This window comes from Oncorhynchus masou, chromosome 4 (genome assembly GCF_036934945.1).
Source record: "Oncorhynchus masou masou isolate Uvic2021 chromosome 4, UVic_Omas_1.1, whole genome shotgun sequence".
NCBI classification, from domain to species: domain Eukaryota; kingdom Metazoa; phylum Chordata; class Actinopteri; order Salmoniformes; family Salmonidae; genus Oncorhynchus; species Oncorhynchus masou.
This window is the reverse complement of record NC_088215.1, coordinates 5437164-5456635: the sequence shown is the minus strand read 5'-3', so window position 1 is coordinate 5456635 and position 19472 is coordinate 5437164. Positions and strand designations below refer to the sequence as shown.

The 19472-nt window shown below is 43.6% G+C and overlaps 1 protein-coding gene across 2 annotated transcripts in view; it reads left to right on the top strand.

The window, feature by feature from the left end:
- Nucleotides 1-8688, top strand: part of LOC135522055 (striatin-like) — an 87247-nt gene extending 78559 nt beyond the window's left edge. For both annotated transcript variants that reach the window (XM_064947979.1, XM_064947971.1), the window contains 6 exons: nucleotides 102-223; nucleotides 562-729; nucleotides 3821-3961; nucleotides 4406-4507; nucleotides 4679-4765; nucleotides 5051-8688. In XM_064947979.1, the coding sequence (XP_064804051.1) occupies nucleotides 102-223; nucleotides 562-729; nucleotides 3821-3961; nucleotides 4406-4507; nucleotides 4679-4765; nucleotides 5051-5220 (790 nt within the window). In that variant the 3' untranslated portion in view covers nucleotides 5221-8688. The remainder of the gene's footprint in view (nucleotides 1-101; nucleotides 224-561; nucleotides 730-3820; nucleotides 3962-4405; nucleotides 4508-4678; nucleotides 4766-5050) is intronic.
- The last annotated feature ends 10784 nt before the right edge of the window (nucleotides 8689-19472 follow it).

Sequence of the window (19472 nt, the reverse complement as noted above, 5' to 3'; positions counted from 1 at the left end):
ACAGGTATTGCCACTTTCTTCTGTAGGAGTGCGGTGTTGTGTTTTGTCTTCCCAAAACAAGTTGAAGTTAATAATGAGATGAGTTTTCCTGTCTTCTGTAGGGGTGCGGTGTTGTGTGTGACCATGAGCTCCACAGGAGAGCAGTGCTTCAGTGGGGGGGTGGATGGAACCATTCAGAGCTGGAACACCCCTAACCCCAATATTGACCCCTATGACTCATATGGTATACCCCCAGTTGCCTTAGCTACACCCCTGAATATTAGTACATCTCTCTTCTTTCTCTTTTTTCATATTCTCTTCATTTCTTTACTGTTCTCATCACTTTACTCTTCCTCTCTCCACTTCTATTTTCCCTTTCACTACATCGCTCTTCTAACTCTTGACATTCCTTTCATCCTCCTCTTTCACTTTTCTTTTTCTGTCTCCACATGATATTTCGTTCTCTACCATTCCCTCTCTCCTTTTCCCCTCCTTCCTATTAACTCTCCCCACCTCTTAATTCTCCACCTCTTCCTCTTCATAACTCTCCTTCCTTCTCTCCCTCTCTCTTTCCTGCAATAGAGCCCTCGGTGCTGCGGGGTGCGCTGCTGGGTCACACTGACTCAGTGTGGGGAGTGGTCTACAGCTCGGCCCACCAGCGCCTGCTCTCCTGCTCCGGGGATGGCACTGTGCGCCTGTGGAACGCTGCCAACACCTCCCCCGCACTCGCCATCTTCAATGAGAAAGGAGGTGAGGTGCTGAACGCAGATCAGATCGACGACATGATCCCCCAATAGACATATATTGGCTGTCCCACACAAACACTGCACTAAGATCAGTTCATAAAACAGATGCCTCACACATATTTTACTTAATGTTCCACAACGTCTGCTCTAGGATCCGCTTACAAAACACCAAATTCACCCTCTTACACGGACTGTCCCACATAACCACTGCTCTAGGATCCGCACATAAAATATATTTGTCATTTCACGCTATACAATGCCCCATAGTTACTCGGGGTCGCGACACCATGATGAAGATGGCACCGGAGGGGATGGCTGCCGTTTTATGGGCTCTTAACCAGCCGTGCTATTTAAAAAAAAATATATTCCACATTGTTTGTAACTTATTTTGTACCCAATGTTGCTGCTACCGACTCTTATGACTGGAAAGAGCTTCTGGACATCAGAACAGTGATTACTCACCTTGAACTGGACAAATCATTTTTCTTGAATGAGTCAGATGAGAGGGATTTACTCCAGACACCCGACAAGGCCCTCATCCCCGTCATTCACAGGAGAAAGAGACTGAGATATCGCAGAAGGAGATCGGGGTGCCTTGTAAGGATCCGGCGACGAGTAGCTAATCTGCCTTTGCCATTGGTACTATTGGCCAGATAATAAAGAGGATGAACTACAAGCACGTAGATCCTACCAACGGGACATTAAAAACTGTAATATCTTATGTTTCATCGAGTCGTGGCTGAACGACGAAATGAATAACATATAGCTGGCGGGTTATACAGTGTATCGGCAGGATAGAACAGCAGCCTCTGGTAAGACAAGGGGTGGTGATCTATGTATATTTGTAAACAACAGCTGATGCATGATATCGCAAGGTTTTGCACGCCTGAGATAGAGCATCTCATGATAAGCTGTAGACCACACTATCTACCAAGAGAGTTTACATCTATATTCTCCGTAGCTGTCTATTTACCACCACAAACCGATGCTGGCACTAAGACCGCACTCATTGAGCTGCATACGGCCATAAGCAAACAGGAAAGTGCTCATTCAGAGGCGGCACTCCTAGTTGCCAGGGACTTTAATGCAGGGAAACTTAAATCCATTTTACCTCATTTCTATCAGCATGTTAAATGTGCAACCAGAGGGGAAAAAACCTCTAGACCACCTTTACTCCACACTAAGAGATGCGTACAAAGCTCTCCCTCGCCCTCCAATTGACACATCTGACCATAATTCTATCCTTCTGATTCATGCTTACAAGCAAAAACTAATGCAGGAAGCACCGGTGACCCAGTCCGTAAGAAAGTGGTCAGATGAAGCAAGATGAAAAGCTACAGGACGGTTTTGCTAGCACAGACTGGAATATGGTCCGGGATTCTTCCGATGGCATTGAGGCGTACACCACATCAGTCACTGGCTTCATCAATCAGTGCATAGATGTCGTCGTCCCCACAGTGACTGTATGTACATACCCCAACCAGAAGCCGTAGCTTACAGGCAACATTCGCAATGAGCTAAATGGTAGAGCAGCGGGACTCTAACCCGAAAGTTTATAAGAACTCCCGCTATGCCTTCCGACGAACCATCAAACAGGCAAAGCGTCAATGCAGGACAAAGATCGAATCATACTACACCGGCTCCGACACTCGTCGGATGTGGCAGGGCTTGAACTATTACAGACTACAAACGGAAGCACAGCCGCAAACTGCCCAATGACACGAGCCGACCAGGCAAGCTAAATTACTTCTACTCTTGCTTCGAGGAAAGTAACAGTGAAACATGCATGAGAGCATCAGCTGTTGTGGACGACTGTGTGATCACGCACACCGTAGCCGATGTAAGACCTTTAAACAGGTCAGCATTCACAAGGCCGCAGGTCCTGACGGATTTCCAGGACTCCGAGCATGCGCTGACCAACTGGCAAGTGTCTTCACTAACATTTTCAACCTCTCCCTGACTGAGTCTGTAAAACCAACATGTTTCAAGCAGACCACCATAGTGTTCTTGGGCACAGGGACTAAGGTAACCTGCCTAAATGACTACCGACCTGTAGCACTCACGTCTGTAGCCATGAAGTGCTTTGAAAGGCTGCTCACATCAACACCATTATCCCTAGACTCACTCCAATTTGCATACCGCCCCAACAGATCCACAGATGATGCCATCTCTATTGCCCTCCACACTGCCCTTTCACACCTGGACAAAAGGAACATCTAAGTGAGAATGCTATTCATTGACTACAGCTCACCGTTCAACACCATAATGCACTTAAAGTTCATCACTAAGCTAAGGACCCTGGGACCATACACCCCCTCTCTGCAACTAGATCCTGGACTTCCTGATGGGCCGCCCCCAGGTGGTAAGGGTAGGTAACAACACATCCTCCACGATCCTCAACACCCCAGTGGTGCGTGCTCAGTCCCCTCCTGTACTCCCTGTTCAGTCATGACTGCATGGCCAGGCACGACTCCAACACCATCATTTGCCGAAGACACAACAGTGGTAGGCCTAAATCACCGACAACGATGAGACAGCCTATAGAGAGGTCAGAGACTTTTCTACACAGAAGATCATACAACATTATTACTTGATGGTCTCCTGAACTTCCCAATACCTTTCTGATGCATTTCAGTTACGTCAAACCATACCATCTTCATATTGAAATACTGTCAAAAATACTGTGACTGATTTGTAATTAGACTGTCATAGTCCCAATTTTTAAAAGTAAGCATTGGCCGTTGATTGCATAACTTTTTTTTACATGGTGGGGGTCGCAAAACATTTTTGATATCAATATGGGGTCGTGGGTCAATAAAGTTTGGGAACCTCTGAGTCAATTCAGAACACTACCTGCCCCAAAAAGAGGTCTGACCTAGGACACACCAGGTCCCCACAGCCAAACCCTAACCTCTCCACCTCTACCTTTATTGGATTCAGAGGTAAAACTGATCAAGAATTAGCTCCATAAAGAGTTACTCAATGCAAAAGAAGGTCTGACCTAGGACTGTGGTCACCACAAACAAATCCTGCCCCCTACAGCAGAACCACTGCTCTAGGATTAGCTCACAACCTTTTAACTCTGTCTGCTTCAGAACTGGGCGTCCCCACGTCAGTGGACCTGGTGTGCAGTGAGTCGGCCCACATGGTGACGTCGTTCAGCACGGGGGAGATCGGACTCTTCAACATGGAGACGCGGCAGCTGATCCTCAAGCTGGACCAGACTGGAGAGCCCGGTAAATTCCGCTGACATTTCTACACAGTGACTATATGGATTTGTAACTCGAAACAGAGTTTTTGAGTTCAATATGCGCTCACTACGTATTTTCTTGCATTCTCCCTGTCAACTCCCTTTACCCCTCTTGTCACAACATAAAGGTTTTATGTTTATGCATTAAAAGTCATACTCTTATTTTGTTGGTGTACTCGCTTCAGAAAGTTTCCTTAGCATATTTCTTTGTTTTATTAGCAACAGGGCAGAGCAGCTGGTATATCAGCACAGTCTGCAATATAACTCTAGTACCCACCTATTATATTATAGCTCTGTGGATGTTCAACTCCCTACTTTTGAATCATTTTGTCTTGAGTTATAACTCTCATTTATCCTGTTGTTCTGACAAATGACTACATGTAAATGAGAAAGAGTTTCCTGTCTTTTCACATCCACCCCGAACACACAGAAGCCCCGTGCAGGATCAACAAGGTGCTGAGTCACCCCACTCTGCCCATCACCATCACGGCCCAGGAGGACCGACACATCCAGTTCTTCGACAACAACACAGGTGAGATAGACAGCGGCCAGTTTGAACCGACATTCCAGCTAGAATGAAGATGAAATGTACACATAGTAAGACAAACACATTTTGTCACAGTATAAAGTGTACTTATAACAGTTGGTATAAATACAACATTGAGGACATTGATTTTGTACTCATTCTGGGTTCCTATTACAGGGAAATGTATTCACTCCATGGTAGCCCACCTGGACGCAGTCACCAGTTTAGCTGTGGATCCCAATGGCTTGTACCTGATGTCTGGCAGTAAGTATTTATCTGGAAACAGAGAAGTACTAGTGTTTTGTTGGTTAGCGTTTCATGTAATTACAGCAATATTGTTCCTTGCATAACTGGAGATACAAACTGACAGCGTGGCAAATATAATATCTGAGTACAGAAACGGAAGCCCCCCTGGATCTTTCTTGTGGAAACTTTCACTAAAAGGCAGTTGTATAATTGTAACATCTCTCTATCTTTCTCTCTGTCTCCCTCTCACTCTACCTCCCTATTTCTTTACATTTTTATTCTCGCCATCCTCCACCGTGTTAGGCCACGACTGCTCCATCCGCCTGTGGAACATGGAGAGCAAGACGTGCATCCAGGAGTTCACAGCGCACCGCAAGAAGTCGGACGAGGCCATCCACGACGTGGCGTTCCACCCCACCAAGTGCTACATCGGAAGCGCCGGGGCCGACGCGCTTGCCAAGGTCTTCGTATGACTGCAAATCCCAATGGCTAACAGCTGCGTCCGGCTCGAAGGACCATAAAAAAGGGGATTAGGTGTGGTGTAACTGAAGGGAGAGATGGAAGTTGGAGCCCAACTCAAAGGCAGTGTGGAAGGAAATGTAGTGAGGTGAATGGGTAACTAGCCACTGGTGTCTGAGTCTCAACCAGTGGCAGTCTAGAGTGAAGGTTAGACACCTGATGGTTTGAAAGCTGATAGGGATGAATGTTTTGAGAGAAGGCGGCTACTATCCTTCCACCGTATACTTCCTGTCCTACACACACACTCCCCAGCTAACCCGGGCGGGCCTGGGTGCTACAGCCAAACCAGGAGGAGACCAGTGGTCAAAGACCAAGTGGATATCCAGGAAATTCTCAAGACCTGTACTCTCATTTAGAAACATTGCATTTGTTTCCTAACTAACAGAAACACAAGACTCGTATTCTGCACCCCCACCCCACCCCAGCCACCCCTAAAGATTGTCTGTGTCTTCAATGTCATCATTTTCAAAGATTTCATGAAAATGTGCCTTTTTCGTCAGTCTTGCAAACAACGTTATTTTACAGTTTGTGTGCAACGTAGGAGATTTTACAGTTTGTGTGCAGTGTAGGAGTGGGCAGGGCGTTCAACAACAAGTTATAATTTATTGTCCAACATAGCACTGGACATTGTCTATTCCATTTGATCCATAAAACTACGTTTGAAAATAATTATTTTCATCGGATGTACACAGCATATATATGGCTAGTGGTCAATGTCACAGTACTGTTTCAATTATTGAACGAGGGAGTTGGGATCCACAATGGCGTCCAATCCACTGAAATATACAGTAGAGTGCCGAACTGGAGTCCCCCTAAAAAAATAAAAATTTAAAAGAAGTTTAAAGTAACCTGAAAGTCAGTTTGAAGTTGAAGTAAAGGTCAAGAGCCTGCATTTCCTTGATGTGTGATTTATTATAGCCTTTTCTATATGTCAATGTGGTTTTGTATGTAATCACAACAAATTGGAAATTACTCCATTATTTCATCTCTTAAACAAGTACAAATGTAGCTTTTTAAGTAGTGCCTATTGTCCACATACTTGTTTTGCTTTATCTTGAAAAGCCAAACCCATGAAAATAATTGCTAAATGACTTAAATGACAATTATTTAAATGACTTAAATAATTGAATTGTTTAATGAAACTTTGCTAACAAAATTCCTACATATTAGCCCATATGAATCTGTCACCTAAGTGAGAAGCCATCCTTGTATTCCAGCTTGCTTTGCTTCACTGTTGAATCAGTGTCCAGATCTAAATTGCCTGTACACAGCCAAAACACTGACTTAGCCAGGCCACATCCTTTCTTAAACTTCATTTAGTTTCCAATTAAATTGTAAATGCTTTTATGCTTCAGTTCTCCTAGGTACAAGGAGTGCCTATTTGGTGTTTGGATGTTCCATTCTTTACGTAAATAGGGCAGCAACATTGTAATATACTGTAGCAATATAAGTAGAAGCGTTAACTCTTAACAAGAACTGTCCTGTGACAATTTGCTAGCAGTAGATCAATTTCTCAAACCTTGTTTCACAATTTAACAGAATTGATTGATCAATGTTGTGGTTTGACCTAATTTGAATACATGCAGCTTTATCATGCATTTATAGTTGAACCAGACAAACTGCACTGAAAATGGTTTGCAGTGACACAATTATTCATTTGATTGTTTTTTTATTTGAGCTGTGTATTTATGCCTCTGTCATTTAAGCCAAAATAATCAACCAAGTATTGTCTTACAATGACAAGATGCTTCACATAGAGCCTGCAGATGTGAAGTTTCCTGCAACTGCTAAATTGGCTCTTTCAGCTTATAATGCTAAGTTAGCTCTTTTGCTAATGCTAAGTTAATGCTAATGCCAAGTTAGCTATGACTGCTAAGGTAGAGTCTTCATAGATATCCTGCTTGCCACTGTGCTGAGTTAGCCCCTTGGCTCCCATTTTGACTGCAGAACTGAGGTCTCTTAGTACTCAACTGTGTTTAGGCGATATGACCAGCACTGGTCAGAAAGCAGGGTAAATGCTTTATGTAATAACTGTTTGAAAATAGAATTTTGTCTAATTATTTTGAGCAATTACTAGTTTTTTTAATTTACTATACATGGTTGGTGAAAAAGGTAAATCCTTGTTAAATACAGGTAGATATTTTTTTAAAGAATATTTTCTGTTTTACTTGAACATTTAGGAGTTATTCCTTGGGGGATTTGTGTACTTTGTTTTTTTTGTAGTGGAGTGGTTGGAGATTTGCCGGTCTTATCAAAAGTTATGCCTTTGGTTGTGAGCACTACAAAACAATACAGATTTTGTCATTTATTCTCCAAGTTGTCTCATCTGCAGTTGAACAGTGAGAGATTAGGATTTCGCTATCTACCAAATGCTTTGGTCTAAAATAAGGACTGTTGAATGATGAGGATGGATCAAAATCTGTGGGGAATTTGGTGTGCTTGCGTTGTACAAAGATCTTTTTTTATTTACTTTGGTGTCAGGTAATTTTAGACAATGTAAGGGAGAGAACAAAAACGTGTACAGTTTTAAAGTATAAAAAAATGTATTTATTAACACAGTATATTGAGTGGCTAAACATGGTGATGTGAAATGGAGTCAGTATGTATGGTACCCTTGTCGTGGTAAACGTACAGTAGTCTCATCACAACACTGAGTCGTTGAACAAAAGAGGAGTTGGTATAGAGCCCCCTGCTGCTCACAATATGGAAGAACCATATTTCAGCAGGTTGGCTCTCATTTCATGTCTTTTAATGGGTATGTCCATGACAGAATAATGAGGGCTGACCATAGGCTAGTGTTTTTGTTTGTGTGTTTTTGGTCGTAGAGAACAACTTTAAATACTAGTCTTCTCCAAATCAGTTTGATTGAGCTGTCGTTTTTGAGACGGTGTGTCTATCATGACTGCATACTGTCGTCAATTGGAATAATAATAACCAAGCAAACAGTGGTCCTCCAGAACCAGAAGTCGGACAAGAACTAGGAGTTGAACAAAGAATTATTGTACTGTGATAGGCAGTGTTAAAGCAGAATGCTCGAGTCTAAATAGTGACTCATATATGCGTCAAATTCACTTGTCCATTCTGAGCAGCAGGGGGTGTTGCTTACGAGCAATACAAAGTGAATGAGAAGAGATCACACAAAACAAAGAACCTATTAATAACCAATGGGAAAATAAACAAGTCCTGGGCGAAACCAAGCTTGCCAATTGTAAATCAAAAGTAATTCCCCTTTTAACCTCCAGTTGTATAGAGAATTCTTTTCAGATGTGAATTTGATAAATATGCTAATTGGACTGTACATACAGTACATATAATTATTGTCATTATAGTTTATTCTTTTTTCATGATGTATTGTATTTTTTCTCAGATGGGGGATTGACAGATTTATCAATAACAACAATAAAGGAATATGTTGTATATCATACTGGTAATGTAGTATTTGTTTCCCACCTTTAGAATAATGCATTTCATTGGTTCAACATTATCACACATTTTCCATTCAAGTGTATACCTACCTATAGGAAAACGTATTTGATTAATATTTTAAGTACCCCATATTACATATTAATTGTAATCCAATTGCAATGTTTATACCTTGCAAAAGTTTTAAACATACAGTATTTTATAAATAAATCTAAGATGTATATTTTTTAAATACATAAACTGGTATGTGCATAAGTATCATCATTTGTTGACAATGTAGTACTTTTTTAAAAATGTTACCTTTATTTAACTAGGCAAGTCAGTTAAGAACAAATTCTTATTTTCAATGACTGCTTAGGAACAGTTGGTTAACTGCCTGTTCAGGGGCAGAACAACAGATTTGTACCTTGTCAGCTCGGGGATTTGAACTTGCAACCTTCCGGTTACTAGTCCAACGCTCTAACCGCTAGGCTACCCTGCCTCCCCACTTCTCCCAGTGTGTAAGAGACCACACACACCAGAACGATGCTCAGCCGAGCGCATTAGGGGCCGTTGCATCAATTACTTTTGCCGTGGGGTATGTCATAGGGAGCAGTGCCTGTTTTCTAAGCAAATTAACATGTAGAGTCGTTAGAAGATGACCAGAAAATGCTACCTGATATTCTGGTCAGAGGCACTCAGCTGACTGTTGTTTTTGTGTGTTCTATTTAAGGGTTCAGTTTTGAGGCTGGGAGTTGAACTCTTAACAGATGTTGTGTACGATATTGGGCACCAGCTTATGGAGGTCATCAAAGTCCTCCATGAAGAACAAGTGGTCCTTGACTGGCTCGCTGGCTATGTCTTCTAGCTGCTCCTGGGAAGCACAAGCAAAACCAATGGAGTAGGCAATTACACTTGTTCACACACACCATATATCAGTTTCTTTCACCATTCACGTACTTCCATTCAAATGAATCCATTCTCCGTCAAGGTAGTCCATGACCAGATTTAAAGATGAAAGCAATTCTGTGGAAAATGAAACCTTGCTTTCATTCACTCAAGTCACCCAAATGGGACCTTAAAAAGGAAGGAGAGGTGTCTTTTCAGTCTTCAAATAGGGCCTCTGTGTCCTGCTACAATTATTTTCCACCCCCCATTGTTCCCTCTTAGCCAATCCCCTCTTGACCCTCCCGCCCCACCTTGCTTACCTAACTGTAAGTGGCCAGAGCAGGGGACCTGACGTTGTCATATGAACGCCGTAATTGATAACTACCATGACCTTCTGCTTACTCCCGTTCAATTGTCTGGAAACTTAGCATGTGATGAACGCAATGGCAACCTTGTGCTGGTCCCCCCGCTCCAGTAGCTTATCCCCAAAATGGTGTCCAACACCTCCTCCTTTCCACCATATGCCCCAAGGCCTATCTCCAACCTCTGCTCATATGTATACTGCACTGACGCCACACGTGTGTCCATGGTTGATGTCGAACGTCGACGTAACATTGGTGACAAACTTGAGTAGGGTGTCGAAGTGGGCCGTGCCCATACTGCTGGAGTCATCCAGCAGAGGTCGTGAGGCATTGATGAGGTCGTGGGCATTGAGGTAGGTGCGGCTGCTCACCAGGCAAGGTGTGGAACACGCATTCCACGAGGGGCAGCGCGGTGGCGACTAAGGATAACCAACTGACAACGGGCAGGGAGAAGATGCCAGGCCGACACCACCTGTGGATGGGAAAAAATACAAAGGAGGATAAAGGAGAACACGGAGGTTGTCAGTTAAAGTGTGTTTAACTGATGATTCCTCATCAAAAAGAATGGATAATTGTGTAGAGATTAATGGAGAGCACAGTTGGATTGGTGAAAGCAATGACACTGTTGCCTTGCTTCATTGACCCAACCCTATATAGATCAGTGGCAACCTCAAAAAGGTTTAGGAAGTTATAAGAGCATTGGAACAGAGCCTGTGACCCATTCGTTCCTCTTTCAGAGCCCATTTTGACGTCTTACTTTGTTCTGAAAGTCAGCCTCTGCCATGTCCGGTCTCTCGCAGTTGTCCAGCCCCTCAACGATTACCAGGAACACATTGACACCTGACTCCCAGGCAAGCCTTAAAGCTTCCTCCACGTGGTCTGAGGGCCAACCATCCACCAGGACCACATCAACGCCTGTCCCCGATTACCATTGCTGTATGTAAAGTAGCGCTCATTAATGTGGGCCAAGGTCTTGCCTGGGACAACATTGACTTGTTTATTAGGATACGATAAAACATTTTTTTTATCTACGGGAAAACGAAAATGTGCGTTTCTTATTGAACATGTCCAGGTAGTCCCTCCCTGTTTCAGGTAGTCCCAGGAACAGTCAATGAGCGAGTGTTCTGTTAATATTGGTAATTTATTGGACAACGTGCAATCACTGGAGAATAAACTGGATGATTTCCATTCGAGACTATCCTACCGATGGAGCATTTAAAACTGTAATGTTTGCCCCTTAGTCGTGGCTGAACGATGACGCGGAATATATACATCGGCAGGACAGAACAGCTACGTCTGGTAAAACAAGGGCTTGGGTGTGTGTCTTTGTAAATAACAACTGGTACGCAATGTCTAATATTAAGGAAGTCTTGAGGTATTGCTCGCCTAAGGTAGAGTACCTCTTGATAAGCTGTAAACCACACTATCTACCAAGAGAGTTTTCATCTATACTTTTCGTAGCCGTCTATTTTCCACCACAAACCGATGCTGGCACTAAGACCACACTCAATGAGCTGTATAAGGCCAAAAGCAAACACGAAAATGCACATCCAGAAGTGGCGCTCCTAGTGGCATGGGACTTTAATGCAGGAAAAATTAAATCCATCTTACCTCGTTTCTACCAGCCTGTCACGTGCAACCAGAGGGAAACCTTTTTTAACCACCTTTACTCTACACACAGAGACACATACAAAGCTCTCCCTCACGCTCCATTTGGCAAATCTGACCATAATTATATTCTCCAGATTCCTGCCTGCAAGCAAAAACTAAACCAGAAAGAACAAGTGACTCCCTCAATACGGAAGTGGTCAGATGGCGAGGATGCTATGCTACAGGACTATTTTGCTAGCGCAGACTGGAGTGTGTTCTGGGATTCATCCAATGATATTGAGTAGTATACCACCTCAGTCACCTGCTTCATCAATAAGTGCACTGAGCTAAAGGCTAGAGCTGCCGCTGTCAAGGAGCGGGACAATAATCCAGACACTTATAAGAAATCCCGCTATGTCTTCAGATGAACCATCAAACAGGCAAAGTGTCAATACAAGACTAAGTTTGAAACCTACTACATCGGCTCCGATGCTCGTCGGATGTGGCAGGTCTTGAAAACTATTACGGACTACCCACCGAGCCGCCCAGTGACTCAAGCCTACCAGACAAGCTAAATGCATTTTATGCTCGCTTTGAGGAAAGCAACACAGAAGCATACATGAGAGCACCAGCTGTTCCGGAAGACTGTGTGTTCACACTCTCCGTAGCCGATGTGAGCAAGACCTTTAAACAGGTCAACATTCACAAGGCAGCGCGGCCAGACGAATTACCAGGACGTGTAATCAGAGCATGCGCGGACCAACTGGCAAGTGTCTTCACTGACATTTTCAACCTCTTCCTGACCAAGTCTGTAACACCTACATGTTTTAAGCAGATCACCATAGTCCCTGTGCCCATTAAAGCAAAGATAACCTGCCTAAATCACTACCACCCCGTAGATCTCACGTTGGTAGCCATGAAGTGATCATTTGAAAGGCTGGTCATAGCTCACATCAACACCATCATCCTGGAAACCCTAGACCCACTCCAATTCGCATACTGCCCCAACAAATCCACAGATGACGCAATCTCAACGGCACTCCACACTGCCCTTTCCCACCTGGACAATAGGAAGACCTATTTGAGAATGCTGTTTATTGACTACAGCTCAGCGTTCAACATCATAGTGCCCACAAAGCTCATCACTAAGCTAAGGACCCTGGGACTAAACACCTCCCTCTGCAACTGGATCCTGGACTTCCTGACGAGCCGCCCCAGTTGGTAAGGGTAGGCAACAACACATCTGCCAAGCTGATCCTCAACACGGGAGCCCCTCAGTGGTGCATGCTTAGTCCCCTTCTGTACTCCCTGTTCACCCACGACTGCGTGGCCAAGCACGACTCTAATAGCAACATTAAGTTTGCTGTTGACACAACAGTGACCGACAACAATGATGCAGCCTATTGAGACGAGGTCAGAGACCTGGCATTGTGGTGCCAGGACAACAACCTCTCCCTCAACGTGTGCAATAAACTACAGGAAAAGGAGGCAGGAACACACCGCCATTCACATTGACAGAGCTGTAGTGGAGCGGGTAAAGAGTTTCACGTTCCTTGGTGTCCACATCACCAACAATCTATCATGGTCCAAACAAACCAAGAAAGACGTGAAGAGGGCACGACAACACCTTTTCCCCCTCAGGAGACTGAAAAGATTTGCCATAGGTCCCCAGATCCTCAAACAGTTCTACAGCTGCACCCATCGAGAGCGTCCTGACCGGTTGCATAACGGCTTGGTATGGCAACTGCTTGGCATCCGACTGTAAGGTGCTACAGAGGGTAGTGCGTGTGCAGCCTGGGGCCAAGCTTCCTGCCATCTGGTACCTATATACTAGGCGGTGTCAGAGAAATGCCCAATAAATTGTCAAATACTCCAGTCACCCATAGATTGTTCTCTCTGCTACTACACAGCAAGCAGTACAGGATCACCAAGTCTTTTTGCTCCAATTTTCAATTTAATGCGGCTGCTTATCTTGGAAGGAATCTTATTTCAGTCATTAGCTAAAACAGCAGGGAGTGTTGGAGAGACAACAAAAATGTAAACGCATTACTGTGAAGGGATGAGCTTGAAGACAATTCAACTCCCCCGGCTCCCGGCTTGGTGTCACTCATGAATCTTAATGAGTATATGTGTATTACAGTGCCTTGTGTAAGTATTCAGCCCCCTTGAACTTTGAGACCTTTTGCCACATTTCAGGCTTCAAACATAAAGATATAAAACTGTATTTTTTTGTGAAGAATCAACAACAAGTGGGACACAATCATGAAGTGGAACGACATTTATTGGATATTTCAAACTTTTTTAACAAATCAAAAACTGAAAAATTGTGCAAAATTATTCAGCCCCTTTACTTTCAGTGCAGCAAACTCTCTCCAGAAGTTCAGTGAGGATCTCTGAATGATCCAATGTTGACCTAAATGACTAATGATGATAAATACAATCCACCTGTGTGTAATCAAGTCTCCGTATAAATGCACCTGCACTGTGATAGTCTCAGAGGTCCGTTAAAAGTGCAGAGAGCATCATGAAGAACAAGGAACACACCAGGCAGGTCCGAGATACTGTTGTGAAGAAGTTTAAAGCCGGATTTGGATACAAAAAGATTTCCCAAGCTTTAAACATCCCAAGGAGCACTGTGCAAGCGATAATATTGAAATGGAAGGAGTATCAGACCACTGCAAATCTACCAAGACCTGGCCGTCCCTCTAAACTTTCAGCTCATACAAGGAGAAGACTGATCAGAGATGCAGCCAAGAGGCCCATGATCACTCTGGATGAACTGCAGAGATCTACAGCTGAGGTGGGAGACTCTGTCCATAGGACAACAATCAGTCGTATATTGCACAAATCTGGCCTTTATGGAAGAGTGGCAAGAAGAAAGCCATTTCTTAAAGATATCCATAAAAAGTGTTGTTTAAAGTTTGCCACAAGCCACCTGGGAGACACACCAAACATGTGGAAGAAGGTGCTCTGGTCAGATGAAACCAAAATTGAACTTTTTGGCAACAATGCAAAACGTTATGTTTGGCGTAAAAGCAACACAGCTCATCACCCTGAACACACCATCTCCACTGTCAAACATGGTGGTGGCAGCATCATGGTTTGGGCCTGCTTTTCTTCAGCAGGGACAGGGAAGATGGTTAAAATTGATGGGAAGATGGATGGAGCCAAATGCAGGACCATTCTGGAAGAAAACCTGATGGAGTCTGCAAAAGAACAGAGACTGGGACGGAGATTTGTCTTCCAACAAGGTCTTCCAACAATGATCCAAAACATAAAGCAAAATCTACAATGGAATGGTTCAAAAATAAACATATCCAGGTGTTAGAATGGCCAAGTCAAAGTCCAGACCTGAATCCAATCGAGAATCTGTGGAAAGAACTGAAAACTGCTGTTCACAAATGCTCTCCATCCAACCTCACTGAGCTCGAGCTGTTTTGCAAGGAGGAATGGGGAAAAATTTCAGTCTCTCGATGTGCAAAACTGATAGAGACATACCCCAAGCGACTTACAGCTGTAATCGCAGCAAAAGGTGGCGCTACAAAGTATTAACTTAAGGGGGCTGAATAATTTTGCACGCCCAATTTTTCAGTTTTTGATTTGTTAAAAAAGTTTGAAATATCCAATAAATGTTGTTCCACTTCATGATTGTGTCCCACTTGTTGTTGATTCTTCACAAAAAATACAGTTTTATATCTTTATGTTTGAAGCCTGGAATGTGGCAAAAGGTCGCAAAGTTCAAGGGGGCCGAATACTTTCGCAAGGCACTGTATATGATTTTTATGTAGATCTACAATAGTGTTATGTACATTCCTTTTGATTGTCGTTTTTCAATGTTTTGTTTTCAATATGTTTTTAAGCGATTCTCATGTTTTTTTTCGGTAAGTGCAGATGAAGGAGGCCTCTTTGTTTAGGCTGTTATTTAATCAAAGGTTTCTCTGGTAAGTCAACCATCTCTGTTTCACAAAGTAAACAACGTTTGGAGGATTACACAAATCTTACAAGGCATTCTTGCAAGAAACATATGGTGTCTCATCCCTGGAAAGTCATCCCACCCAAACCATACTATTTATGTTGTTGTTTTTCTAAATTGCAATGAGTGTCAACCTTGCCTGCCTGCCATCCTGTTGCACACAATGAAAATATGCCTTTCAGCTTTATCAAGGTTATCTTCTATCATTTTTATGCATGTATTGTTGTCTCTACCTGGAGCAGCTTTATAAATTTTAATTGTCAAATAAGTCATTTAAAATCCTCTACGTGGCAACTCACCCACATTGGAGTGACCCCCTTTTTGGATGAGACGCTCTATAGCGCCTTTAAATTTTTTATATTTGTATTTATTTAACCTTTATTTAACCTTTTAACTAAGTCAGTTAAGAACAAATTCTTATTTACAATAACGGCCTACACCGGCCAAACCCGGACGCTGCTGGGCCAATTGTGCGCCACCCCATGGGACTCCCAATCACGGCCAGTTGTGATGCAGCCTGGATTCAAACCAGAGTGTCTGTAGTGACGCCTCAAGCACTGAGATGCAGTGCCTTAGACCGCTGCGTCAGTCGGGAGCCCGATTGAAGATCCCTGGGGTTGAGATGTGCCTTCAGTCCAAACTGACACTGGGAAAAACACACCTGTACTGTATTTGAACCAAGTTAATAATGCTTACCTATAATAATGAATCAATTAAAATATTGTGTCTTACATTGCAAGATGGCTGAGTAGGTTAGACCATGGTGCTGGCAACACCAGGGTGTTATTGAAAAAATGGATCACTGTCAGTGTTGACATTTACAGTTTTCATACTGGTCCCTCGTGGGAATCAACCCACAACCCTGGCATTGCAAGCGCCATGCTCTACCAACTGAGCCACACAGGACTACAGTTGGGTAAGTTACTTTGTTTACATGAACGCATGTCCTAATGACCACGTCAACCAATATCTTGTTCTTACATTTCTCTTGTTCTCTTCTAGTTGAGGGGAAAGGGAGGCAGCGCAGTAGGTCTGGTGGTGACAACAAAAGATCATTTATCTCTCCCCCCTCTCTCCATCATTATCCATCACTACATCAGTCAAAAATGTCTCTCTCTCAGGATGTTCATTAAACATGATGGTGAAGGAGGAGGCCCAGAGTGTGTCCCAAATGGCACCCTATTCCCTGTGTAGTGCTCTACTTTTGACCAGGGCCCATATGGGTCTGTTTGAAGTCTGTTTGACAGCCCTAAGGGGAGTAGTGCTGTAGTGATTACGACAAGTTTGTAGACTACATGGGAGCACCTCACCTTAGTCCATTTTCAGTTAGCTTTGACACGTTGACTCCCAATCAAAGCCTAGGAGATGGATGAGTGGCCTAGTGTGCTTCCCAAAAGGCACCCTATTCACTACGTAGTGCACTACTTTTGACCAGGGCACATAGGGCTCTGGTCAAAAGCAGTGCACTAACGTTATGTAAAGAATAAGGTGCCATTTGGGATGCATTAGTAGTGCCTGTCTGTCAGCTGCAAACCAGCACTACCTCTTTTAGTCTTTCTTCTGCCCCATCTTATCCTGTTATTTTCCTGTCTTCCTTTCTCCAACCACTTTAGCAATCCCCCCCTCTTGCCCTCTATCCCAGTATTTTGTCCAATTCCTTTTTCTTCCCTCATTTTATTTTCCTTTCTGCCCATCAGGCTCCATTTCTCTCTCTTATACCTCATAAAGGTAGTAGGTTTATACTGTACATATAACAGTGGCTAGTCAGATATATCCATTTAGAGTTCAAAATACTGTTCGTAATCAGCACAGTGGGTGGGGGGGGACGAAGAATATTTTGAGATACTTAACATTTCTCTCTCTATTTTCCTATATAGATGCCACTGTGACTTATACCTACAGCCTAATACTGTAGTAATTATAGTGATTGCAGCCCTGTAATCGAGTACAGTTGCGCGAAGCTGGGTATTTCAGTTACCCGTACTGAACGACGCCCAACTGGCTTTCTTTAGACTAGTTGAGTATCTGGAGCATCAGCATTTGCGGGTTCGATTACAGGCTTAAAAATGCCAGAAACATAGAACTTCCTTCTGAAACTCGTCAATCTATTCTGAGAAATGAAGGCTATTCCATGCAAGAAATTGCCAAGAAACTGAAGATCTCGTACAATGCTGTGTACTACTCCCTTCACAGAACAGCGCAAACGGGCTCTAACCAGAATAGAAAGAGGAGTGGGAGGCCCCGGTGCACAACTGAGGAAGAGGACAAGAATATTAGAGTACATTACAGTCTGAAGTGGCACACAACCATTAGTTGAGGCAATGGAATGCCTGCGCATCTAATCAGGCAGGAACTGGACCACAGAATGGACCATAGAGCAAGTCTCCCTCTCTCTCCCTTCACCTGTGAATGGCTGCAGTGCAGACACTGGCGATGGAGGCATAGATTCTTGAGTCGTACACATTCTGCTTAGACTGCCTGCACTAAGGCGGACATTGGGCAATGAATTCCGGATAGTCCACATTCCTGGCATGCGAGTCACAACTGGCGACAAAATGACAGATTGAAATAGAGTGAAAGATAGAGAGAAGGCAAACACTGATGAAAAACAGAGACACAGTGTGAGAGAAATCAGCATGTGAGAAAGAGAGCGACATAGAATGAGAGAGAGTTAGAGAGAGGGTAAAGTGGGTGAGAGGGAAGGAGTAAAAGAAGGGGTAAAATAACACGAAAGGCAGTCAGTCATTAATTATGGACTGCCTAAATGACAGCATTAACTGTCGCATAACCTGAGTATTCTGATCCACTGAGGCATGATTCCGCCTTACCTCTGCAATGTAACATTTTACATAGTTTTGTCCTCTTTGTCCCATTGGGGTTTGGCCCAATCACTACACATCAGCAGCAGAACTGTAAAGGCAATTGTTTTAGAATGAACCTGTTTTCAATAAAATAACATGGTAATAATTTAAGGTTGCTTAATCCTAGCTTGAGATTCAGTAGGGCAAAAAAGTATTTTAGTCAGCCACCAATTGTGCAAGTTCTCCCACTTAAAAAGATGAGAGGCCTGTAATTTTCATCATAGGTACACTACCACTATGACAGACAAAATGAGGGAAAAAAATCCAGAAAATCATTTTGTAGGATTTTTAATGACTTTATTTGCAAATTATGGTGAAAATTAAGTATTTGGTCACCTACAAGCAAGATTTCTGGCTCTCACAGACCTGTAACTTCTTCTTTAAGAAGTCCTCCACGTGTTACCTGTATTAATGGCACCTGTTTGAGCCCCTGAAATGTCTGGGAACTTGCAGGTGCCTTGGTGGAAGAGTTGCTTCTTAACACAGCACACATCCAACTCGGAAGCCAGCCGCACCAATGTGTCAGAGGAAACACCGTGCACCTGGCTACCTGGTTAGCGCGCACTGCGCCCGGCCCGCCACAGGAGTTGCTAGTGCGCGATGAGACAAGGATATCCCTACCGGCCAAACCCTCCCTAACCCAGACGACACTAGGCCAATTGTGCGTCGCCCCATGGACCTCCCGGTCGAGGCCGGCTTGAACCCAGAGTCTCTGGTGGCACAGCTAGCACTGCGATGCAGTGCCCTAGACCACTGTGCCACCCAGGCCTTTGAAATGTTCTTACTCTTTCATATGACTGCTTGACTTGTTGACTGCTCGATTCACACAGCAGACATTGGCTGCAGTCCAAACACTTAAAATACATTACATTTACATTTAAGTCATTTAGCAGACGCTCTTATCCAAAGCGACTTACAAATTGGTGAATTCACCTTCTGACATCCAGTGGAACAGCCACTTTACAATAGTGCATCTAAATCATTAAGGGGGGGGGGGGGTGGTGAGAAGGATTACTTATCCTATCCTAGGTATTCCTTGAAGAGGTACCCTCCTACATACCCTATCCCCTCAGCCCTCAAATTAAGTGGACAGTTCTGATGACGTATCATGACGTCTTGCAAGGCGAGGG